Raw genomic sequence first — 11,290 nt, forward strand, 5'->3', positions numbered from 1 at the left:
TTGCCTAATATAGTAATTGGGGTGGTTACGGAATAAGGGGGGTGGGTATCGATCGACGCCCTAGAATTATTATCCTCTAATAATTTACATAACATATCCAATATTATGATACACGGGGATATTACTGCCTCAATGCGACAGTTCTGTTCATTAATTGATTTAACTTTAAATTAACCTCGCTGCTAGAATCTATTTTATACTAACTTAATTATATAATAAGACAAAGCATGTAATAAAGTGTTATCTGTCTCTCGCGCGCGTCCAGCGCTGACTGGACCGCGGAGCAAGTAGATATAATGGCCTATATCTACCAAAGGATAAGACTTCCGAATATTACTATGTAATGTAATATTCTCCAAACATTATCTACCTTTTAGGTAATGTATCAATTAACGACCTTTAAGTGTTAATTTCATGTAACGATACACCCCGTTACATTATCCCTTATTGTTCCATAATAACATTGGTCACCGCATCCCGTTACAGTGGACTCGGAGGTTTAAGTCCACACGACTCTCGGATATGTCAACAGACACAACGTTGCACTAAGTGTGTTGACGACGGAGGAAGCGAGTGGCACAAAAAATATGGTAACTATTAGATGGTTACTATGCAAGCTGTATTTTACAGCAAATTGTTACTCTATAGACACGAAAGATTTCGTTGAGAAATAAACAAAACTTATAATTTCCACATGGAGGTCAAGGAGAGTTAGGTACAATCCATCTTAACTTTCTACGTAATTAATAAGCAGAGCGCATGATACAGAAGCACATTGCCTAAAAAATTGGGGCTAGTCGGTCATAATCCACGACTTCTCCGCAGTCGGTACCGAAAACCAGGTGCCGGTCATTGAATCTGGCAGATATTATTCGCGCAGAGGTGGACTGCGTTTCAAACCATCGCACCGGATTAGGCTCGTACCACCTCCAAAGCGCCGCCTATTCATGGGTATGTCGAAGGAATCATTACAACTAGTACATAAATTTTCGAATTTTATATCTAGCATGCACCTCACCTTGCCGGTCGATGATACACTAACTAGCTTGCGGTTGTCAAACTGGAGCGCTTTGACACCGCCGTGCTCGCGATTGCTAAATGTACACAACGATTGCTGAGTTCTGACGTCCCAAGCCTCCATACCCTGCTCTGAATAGCCAGCAACAACTACAGTCTCATCCATTTCAAGCGCCGAAATGGAACCTTCACACAAAGCTGATTTTGACAAAATTCTCGCGCTCTTTCCACCCCACCAACGAACCGTGCCTTCATCGCCAGCGGACCATAAGACCCTTCCTTTGGTATCTGCTTTCACGACAGCACCTAGAAAGCCAATCAAGTTATTAACCACAGATAATTAAACACAGTTTCGTGCAGATTACATGATCAAACGTCATTTTAGATACCTGGGTGGCCGGCGAGTCTGTGTGTGAGTCTACAACTACGCATATCAAACACGCGAATCAGACCGCATGATGTTCCACAAACGAGCGTATTACGCAGTAGCATCAAGCTTGTAATTTGAGGGCATGTTTCTCTCTGCGAACGTGGCAGCATCGACTTGTGAATCTTACTTGATGGAATTGACAGAATGATCTCCCCTTTTGAAACATCCCAAACATTTGCTTCTCCCTTTTCTGTCGATGTCGCCAGATGCAGAAAAGTGCCATCATTGTGGTCGATTCGAACATTAACCACTTTGTCCTTTGCACGTGTCCTAATAAAGGGTACCATTCCGAGGCTAGAGCGATGGGAAATTGACGTCGTTGGCGAAGCATTCACCAACGTCGTAGTATCGATATTGCGACTTTCCAAAGAAGCAAAGCTCCAAATTTTGACCGATCCGTCAGTGCAGCCAACCGCTAGGGCTTCTTCAGAAATGTCGTAACATGAGGCATTACTTTGAGTCATAGATGCGCGCAGGCGCTGTTTTTCGAGCGACCAGGAGTAAAAATTTGCGCGCTCTTGGTCGATGCAACCTGAAACTAGCTGAAGACAAAAATAACTTATTGTTATGCATACGACTAGTACTCTCGTCTCAAGAACTTTTGTTTGACTTACTCGCACCTCATGGTTTCGACTAAATCGATTATTTAATAGGACTGGATTCTCAAATGCCTTGCGAGAATTCTTATGCATCTCGTTCTTTATTTCAAGCACGTCTTCCAGCTTCAAAGTTCGCGGCGGCCTATCAAACCACTCGTTTTCCGCTGTCATGAGCTTTAAGTCATGCACATATTCCCGCATGGACGTGCGCTCATTCAGTAAACACGCCCGGATAGCAGGAGGCGACCCTCGTCGATTCACATTGCTGCCATCATAGGCGTCAGAATCAAAATTTCATACCATTTGTTTACGAAAAGGACACTCTTTGTAATAAGACACAGCAATTGCTACTTACGGTGAGGGTGCGTCCACCTCTCGATAGCAATAATTAGCGGCGCGTCGGAAGCAATTGATTAACAACGGTTCGTACGGAACATCAGCTGAAATCTCCCACACTGATGGCTTCATCATCTCTCTTGCCCAAACCTGATTAAGGCACACTGTATAACATAGCGAAACACCCAGAGGAAATAGATCGACGTCAAAATGCGCAAGCTATTGTTTTCCATCTATTACATGTCAAACTACGCACCCATCAGTCGCGTATCTGCAGATCCCACGAAGGCTAATACACGAGCTAGCAATATGGGCTTTCCTAATAGCACATTGATTGAGGTTGCTGGGTCTGCCATGGTCCACCGGAAAGCGAGGGGGAGAAAGCTGGCGCCGACTGATGCCTTTTCAAAAGTTTGTACAGACATAAAAGTAATTAAGTGAAATTAGTCCATAAGCTGCGAATTGATATTTACATTTGAAGGTGCACACTGAAGGGGGCGGAAACGAGACGCTACTATGTCATCAAGCGAAGAGGAACTGGACCGCAATCTTTCGGAGGACGAGGATGCGTCAGAGGACGACATTCCAGAAGAGGAGGATGAAGAAGAGGAGGAAACACCTGTGAAGAAGCGCAAGACCGCGGACAGCAAGCCTAAGCCCAAGAAACGCCGCAAACCCATTAATAAGTTCATTGAGGAAGAGGCTGATGTTGACGAAGATGAAGAAGAAGAAGAAGACGAAGACGACGATTTTTATCGCTCAGAGCGCCAGATGGCCGAGGAAGTGGAGGCTGGCCACTCTTACCGCTATGAACCTCAGGATCGCACACAGTTCGACGAGTCCGAGAGTGCTGAAGCCATTGTCAACCGCATTAAAAAGCGCCATCAACAGAGTCGAAAGCAGTATGATGGTGATGAAGAGGGTGGCGATGTGATCCAAAGTGAAGTGGCGCAGCAATCATTACTGCCATCTATACAGGATCCACGGATGTGGGTGTTCAAGTGCAAGCCTGGCCGCGAGCAGCATCTCGTCGTGGCGCTCATGAATAAATTTATCGAATTTGCGCGTCGTGGCGAGCCACTCATGATCAAATCTGTCGTGGCTTCTAAGTCCAAGGGATTTATTTACGTGGAGGCAGAGCGTGAACCACACGCTAAAGATTGTCTAAATGGCCTGCGTGACGTGCAGCAGTGGTCAATGAAGCTCGTTCCTATACATGAAATGACTTCCGTTCTGACAGTGCAAGTACGCAGAAAGCCACTAGTCACAGGCGCTTGGGCACGAATGAAGCGCGCAGGACTCTACAAGGAAGATCTCTGCAAGGTCATTGAAATTCTTGACAACGGCGCGCGGGCGGTAGTAAAACTGCTCCCACGGCTTGATCCGATCGTTTTGGCTGGAGGCGAGCAGCCTAAGTATAAGAAAGGTCAACGTCCACCACAGAAACTCTTTCATGCAAATATGGTTCCCGGAGCCGATGTGGCTCGTCGACGGTATCCTTCGACAGGAGAAATGATGGATACATTCGACAATGATTTTTATCAAGACGGATTTTTGATTAAGGAAGTAAATGTTGCTACGATGCTTATTACAGATGATGTTAATCCGACTTTGGATGAAATTAATCGTTTCTCGACTGTTGTTGGGGGAGATGGCGAAAACACAGCCGAAGAAATGCTGGCGTCTATTGAATCAGACGATTGGAAAAACAAAGTGGACCTTACGAAGGGTGATACGGTGCGGGTGATTGAAGGTGATCTGGTAAATCTCATGGGTGTCGTACTGAGCACAAATACAGCCAACGACACTGTACGAGTCATGCCGCTTCATGAAGAGATTAAAGATACAATTTTGGATTTCCAGTTAAAACAACTTATGAAGTATGTCAAAGTAGGAGATCATATCAAGGTTGTGTCTGGTTTGTACTCCGGCGAGACTGGTACTGTCGTGGCAGTAGATGATGGCGGAGGCGCTCCAGTAGCCATTGTACTAGTGGATAGTATGGCACGTGAAATTCAAGTTCGTGTTCGTGACTTGCAAGAGTCTGCGGAGATATCGCACGGTCTTGATTCATACAAGGGCAAAGAGCTGTACGATCTCGTCGCTCTGGCTCATGGTGATGTAGGTGTAATTGCCCATGTCGGGCGTGAAAGCTTCACGGTGCTTTGCCAGAATGGCCAATCACGAAACATCTCGGACCAAGAAGTGCAGCGCAAAATTGTGTCTTCGCGCACGACAGCGGCTCTCGATAAAAAACATAATCATGTTAGCGTGGGAGAAATGGTCAATGTGTTGGAAGGGCCCTTTTCAGGTCATAGTGGTACAGTGAAACACATTTACCGAACCTATCTATTTATCCACAACAACCGCGTAACGACGAACTCGGGCATGTTCGTGACGCGTGCGCGTTGTGTGGTACTTTCCGGTAGCAAGGCGCGTTCTGATATGATCTCGAACTCTGCAGTGCCTCGAGTGGGCGCCGGAATGCGCCAGCAAAATCAACGAGGTGGGAGATTCCAGCGTGAGTCCGATTTGGTCGGCCAGACTGTGAAAGTGAAGAAGGGGCGTTGGAAAGGATACATCGGTATTGTCGTCGACGAAAGCGACCAAAAAGTTAAGGTGGAAATCCATTGCAAGGCAAAAGTCGTGGATATTGATCGACTCCATATCACTGTGGCGGGCACGCGCGATGGTGGTGTGATCGACAAGCCTCGCTACGCTGGTACGCCAATGACTGGCGCCACGCCGCTGCCGTCGCAGACACCACTTCACGGCAGTGCCATGACACCGATGGCAACTCCACTGCATCGTGGTATGGGCACTCCGCAATCTTCTGGTCGTGGAGGCGATGCTTGGCATGTTGGCAACGATGATGCATTGCTAGAGACACAGATGAATCAGGAGAAGGATATTACGCACGCTACTAGTTTTGGTACTCCTCTTGAACCTACGGCGCCGTCAAATGACATGTCCGACAGTAGGTACATAAACTCAGCAACTCAAATGACTCCACGCTCCCCAAAACGAGAGGGAATAATGCCTGTAATACCAGCTGCAAACCCAATGACTCCTGGACTCAACCCTGCGACGCCTGGTTTAAACTTGTCGACACCTGGGCTACAGCCAAGAACTCCGGCCTACATGATGGGACATATTCCGACGACGCCAGGTCTAAATCCAACGACGCCTGCACATGTATCAGCCGCAACTCCTGGTATCGGTCACGAGCCGATCAGCATGGAGCCAATGACTCCAGGCTTTAATCCCACAACGCCTGGTTTGTCTGCAATGACTCCTAGTCTTAACCCTATGACGCCAGGAATAAACACTCCCGGCTATAGCCACAACCCAATGACTCCCGGCTTTGGTGCCGCAACTCCAATGGGTCGAATGAATCTAGCTGTGACACCTGCGGCGACCCCTGGCATGATGGGAGGCACTGGCATTCCTATGACACCAGCGTTCAATCAGGATTCTGGCGACTTGTTAATCGGTGGACTTGCTAGCGGTGAAGTGACTTGGAAGATGAAGGGTGTTGAGGTTGAGGTGCTCGCTGGCGAATCTAGTGGTTCTGTGGGTGCTATTATAAGTGTGAGCAGTGGCTCATGCTCAGTTGACGTGGATGGCCGTGTGGTCACTGTTTCATTTAATGATGTGCGACCAGTAGTCCCAGAAAAGCAGGATTCGGTAATAATTCTGTCAGGCGATGAGGCGGGCTCAAGAGGATCGCTGATTGGCACAGATGCCTCGGATGGTATCGTTAAGGTCGACGGGGGCTCCGAGATTAAAATTTACGCTATTGCATCCCTAGCAAAGATCGCACAATAAGATTCTAGGAAGGAAAAGTGGAGCAACAGTCGATAATTGCCACGAAACTATGCGCAGCGTGGCATTATGTGTCTAATGCAGCATTTTTTAAAGCCTTTGGTATGCTTTTGCTGAAGACACAAATCGTTAAGAGAAGAATGTCTGGAATTTGTCCTCAGATAATGGGGTACTGCATTCGATTAAGTTTTGTTTGTCCAAAGTCATTCTAACATCTGAAAGCTGCCCGCGGCGCCAGGTTGGTGGCAACAAGCTGCGCACAACTGGTGACCGTGAATGTAACGGGATGTCACGTAACATATACGAGCTCTCTCCTGCCCAACACCGTCGCCAAGATACCGTTAACTAAAGGAGCATCATACGGGGTAGATACAAGCAGTGCAGCATTGGAAACTTAGGCTAGCATAGGATAAATACGGCGCTCGTTGAAGATAGATCTAAGCGGATTTGTTATCTCCACCTTTTCTTTAATCATCGGAAACTGGACGAAGACAGATCATTTCATGTGGTCTGAGATCAGCGTTTTGCAATCAGCTGTGCGTATTAATGCAATCTGATACAGATGGTGCAGAGCGCGTCGTCTGCTATCAATAGCGTCAGCTTTAATAACTAATCGAAATTAACCAGTGCACGACAAGGAACGTATTGCCAAGAAATATGCACTAGTTAAGTTTAGGGTCTATCTCTTAGTGGATAGACACCATTTATTGTTTACAGGCCATGCTTGTTTTACGAACGGGCCTAACCAGTCCACATCTTTCACAAATAATGGCGAGATGGTTCTCTTTCTTCGCGGAGCATGACTTTTACGCAGACTACAAACCAGGACGTTTCAACGTCGTAGCGGATGCCCTTTGCGCTGGCCTGAAATTGAGCTGGCTACGCCATCCAACAGTGAGGAGAAGCCAGTGTTGCAACAATAAGTGTTCCGTCTTCAACATTACTTGACGACTTAAGAAGAGCCTATTAATCAGATAACGCTCGTAAAAGATTTAATGAATCACCTCAGAAATCCATTACAACAACCCTAAAATGACTTTTAAAATTGTATCGATCTTCAACAGATCGATACACAATACGCATTTGTTTACTGTATCATACATGTAACGGGGTGTATCGTTACATGAAATTAACAATAAAAGATTGTTAATTAATATTATCCAAAAGGTAGATAATATTTGGAGGAAATTACTTTAAATAGTAATAATCGGAAAGCTTATCCATTAATTATTATATATATGCCCATTATATCACTTGCTCGCGCAAAGAGAGACATTTAGTTTTTATTACATATTTTGTTTTTAGTATATAGTTGAGTTAGTAGTAAGTAGATAGAAACAGAAGAGCTTAATTATATTAAAAAACAGTACACTTTAGCCCTATTTAAAGCAATAGTGTACGTGAAGAAACGTGAGGCACCACTCGCACTGAAGTAGCGCGAAGTGGACTTGTACTGAAGCAGTACAAGTCGGCAGTGCCCCGTCACAACCATCGGGCAGCAGGCCACCACCCTTCTGAAAAAAACATACTCACTTAAAGTCCTGATTGGCTAGTGAAACGGGGCACTACGACTTGTACTGCTTCAGTACAAGTCCACTTCGCACTGCTTCAGTTGCGAGTGGTGCCCTACGTTATTTCACGTACACTGCACGAACAGATGAAGACTTCCCTTTAAGACAAGAAGCTTAAAGAGGGTAAAATGAAAAATGTATTAATATAATTAAGTGTCTGTTGTTCTACTTTTGTAAATGCTAACTTAATTATAATCTAATACTAAACATGTAAATGAATTCTCATCTCTATCTCATCTGTAACTCTCTCTTTGATTACTCCTGCAGCTGATTAGTCTGCGGAATAAATAGGTATAAATGGTCAATACCTATTTATGGATAAGAATTCTGAATATTACTATATAAAGTAATATCCTCCAAATATTATCTACCTTTTAGATAATATATTAATTAACAACCTTTAAGTTTTAATTTCATGTAACGATACACCCCGTTACATCACCCCTCCCTTGAACGATAATCACTCTGAGTGTCATTGGATGGAGTGGTCGCAATGTGACCACTTAATTTTTAAAACGATGTTGATTGGTCAGATCCATCATTTTAAATTTCATCGCATGAAGAATCAACTCATGCGGGGTGACGATAGTGCTGCGCCTTCGGCAGCGGTTCATGCAGCCGCGGGTGACGCACTGCTATCTCTTGCGGCAGACGGAACGTCTGCCGTAGTGTCTTCCACTCGCACAACACTAGATGTTGCGAGTGCACGTGGTGATTCACCACGTGAATACGACCCCTCTTTGGAGGTCGACTACGAATGCGAGTCGGATGAAGTGGCCAACTCGGGGAGAATGGAACAGTCGCCTGATATACGTCAGGTGGCTGACTATGAGTCTTCGAATGAGAGGGCTCATAAGATAGACGAGTAAACAGTCTATTTGGATCCGACGATGAGGATAATCCCTCATCGCTCGTAAGATCTCCCATACGGTTACCTGCCCGTGTCTCTGTGCAAGGTGACGACGATGGCGTAAGCCATCGTATTGAAAGTTCTTGTGGTACCCCTGCTTCAGTGGGTACCACTCAGGGGAGTGAAGACAGTAAACTGTCTCATCTCGCCCCTGAAAAGAAGCCGTGGCTTTTGCCAGAACGGCTTATCAATAACTTGTCTGGAGAAACTACTCCTCACAATAAATATCCCTTATTTATTGCGACAAAGCTACATGGCCTTGATCCCAGCGCGAAGAACTTTCGCGCTGAGGAAGATTTCTATCTCGATGCTTTTCTTAAGCATCGATGATTTTGGTGGCATTAATAAGTGAGATAAAGTCTCGCTTATGCAAGCTTGGCGTGCGTTGTCAAAGACATTGGACGCGAAGCTTGGTTTCAAAAACTTAACGCGAATCGCGTTAAATTTGAGAAAAGAACTCCAACCGGTGCAAAGTATAAATTGCATAGGTTGTCACGTGAGGCTGGACTTCCATGCCTCACGTGGGGTGATCCCTGTCCGTGTTGGATAGACAACTTGAAAAGGGTAAAAGGGAATGTCTATTCCCTTTCTTCGCCCTGGGGAAGGGCTCGCATCTCTATTGAGATGCGTGACGCGATTGACGTTTTACAATCGTTTTACAAGCGCCAGGGGCGTGTTTTCCGATGGGCCCTCTGAACCATAGGTTGGGTCTCGTCATACTGACCGACGAAGCCCTCAACGTCAGCAACCAGCAAGGGACGAGGCTCCCAGCTGTCATGCGAAGGTGGACAACCACGCCAGCGAACAAGATGACTCATTCGCTGCCCCTTCACATCACGGTGGCTCTGAATACGTTCCACAAGGAAACGTTGACCACCGTGGGAGTCTATCAAAGGTTGTGGTGGAGGAGGGAAAACTAGATCCGAACCGTATGTCGGATCTAATGTCGAAGATCGACAAAATCGATCACTTCCTCCATGATTTGGAGGAGGGTCTTGAGCACGAGCGCGGCAAGCGTCGCTCGTTGGAACAGATGGTGCAGAATCACCATATCGAGCGGTTGGAAGACCGTTCGAAGAGTGCGCACTCCAAGTTGGAGCGTCCGCTCGTGTTCATGTGGACCACAACAGTATGCGATTGGCCAGTTCGTCTAAAGAGTGCGTGCGATTGGTCCACTTTGCTAATGTGAGTGGACGCACTGATCCGACGATTGGTGCCGGAAGTCGCTATCAAGTTTTCAATACGCGGAAGAAAGAGGCAAACAGAAAAGTGTGCGATACAAGGCGAGATAAAGTCATTGAGCCAGCTCGTTTTGTTGCTGAAGCATTTTCGGCTGACTGTGGACGTCATTTTGAAGGAGTTTTTAATACAGTGAAAGAACCGACGCGATAAGACTGCGAGGTAAGATTCAAGTGGTAGTTTGTCGTTGCTTTTGCAATCGTGTGGAGAATTAGTATGCTTGTTAGCAATACTGTCAGGAACGAGGATAAATTACGACTGATTCAGAATTTAGTTTTACTAACGGATACTTTTGGTATACTCCTAAGGTATCGCCTATCCTAAATCTAATTATTACTAAGTATCATCTCCTCTAATTGCGCAAACCTTTTTTACTTCTTTTTATTATGGCGCATATGTAAAATTGAATCAAAGAAAATGAATAATTCAAAAGATAAATCGAAATAAGTGGTCAAGGAATCAGCGAGTTGACTGGTCCTTACATCCTCCCCGATTTAATCTCTCGTTGACACTGATTGAAATCGGCGACGAGATCCTTCCAGTGGGAGACATAGCGAATATTTTTCTCTTTTTTCCAGCTAGATATTTGCGACTCCTTTCTTCATCTTCTTTTGGTGGTATTGGTGACGTCGAAACAAGTGACTTGAATTGCCACTACAGACGTAACGCGTAGCAGCAACCCCGATTTCACCACATTGCATGTGGCGCCAGAATCGAGCATTATATTAACAGCGCGATCGTCAAGATGACCCTTTTTGACAATCAAATATTTTCCCGTGAAGGAAGCAAAGTCAGCTTCACTTACTGTGGTGATAGCTTCATTTGACACAGTCGCGATGGTTTCTGCTTCGACTGACTCGCTCTCGAAATAGTTGACATTTGCACGATCGCGGCGATATCCGTTGTCGCGACATTTTTGCTGGTTCCTGGACTTGAAACACTGCTGAATCGTGTGCCCCAGTTTTTTGCAGTATGCACACTTTGGACATCGGTTATAAACGCGAGAAGACCTATGAAATGGCCGAGCGTTGTCGATTTCCATCGGCTCTGGATCATTGTTTAATTTTCTGGTCATATTTGTAGATTAAGACTATAGCCATTCCCAAAGCACCCCACTGAGGATGCTCACTGCTGTGTACGGGATGTCCCGCTCACGCATAAGGATTTGACAGAACCCATCCATCAGATGCATAGACGAAAAGATCGTACTCTTAGACATACCATCTATGATAACGTCTTTTCTCGGTATCGGCGTTTGAGCCGGTACTGTTGCAGCATTCAGTTTGTTGAATGCGTGCACTATCCGCCACCCTCCTGTGGCCTTTCGCACACAGAAGGTCGGAGAGCTATGTGGGGAGGTTGA

General features: G+C 45.7%; 2 protein-coding genes across 2 annotated transcripts; one reads left to right on the top strand and one right to left on the bottom strand.

Annotated features, from left to right (window-relative positions):
• Positions 1 to 528: 528 nt before the first annotated feature.
• On the bottom strand, positions 529 to 2,807 carry CCR75_005489 (uncharacterized protein; the record flags this gene model as incomplete). The annotated part of the gene is made up of 6 exons (XM_067963570.1): positions 529 to 941; positions 1,019 to 1,323; positions 1,407 to 1,989; positions 2,068 to 2,311; positions 2,402 to 2,546; positions 2,639 to 2,807. 6 exons carry the CDS (start codon positions 2,805 to 2,807, stop codon positions 780 to 782), a joined length of 1,608 nt encoding a protein of 535 aa, XP_067820061.1. The 3' UTR covers positions 529 to 779.
• Positions 2,808 to 2,898: 91 nt separating this feature from the next.
• Positions 2,899 to 6,831, top strand: CCR75_005488 (uncharacterized protein; the record flags this gene model as incomplete). Its single annotated transcript, XM_067963569.1, has 1 exon — positions 2,899 to 6,831. One exon carries the CDS (start codon positions 2,899 to 2,901, stop codon positions 6,208 to 6,210), a length of 3,312 nt encoding a protein of 1,103 aa, XP_067820060.1. The 3' UTR covers positions 6,211 to 6,831.
• Between the last annotated feature and the right edge of the window lie 4,459 nt (positions 6,832 to 11,290).

This window comes from Bremia lactucae, linkage group LG1 (assembly GCF_004359215.1).
Source record: "Bremia lactucae strain SF5 linkage group LG1, whole genome shotgun sequence".
In the NCBI taxonomy this organism is placed as follows: Eukaryota; Oomycota; class Peronosporomycetes; order Peronosporales; family Peronosporaceae; genus Bremia; species Bremia lactucae.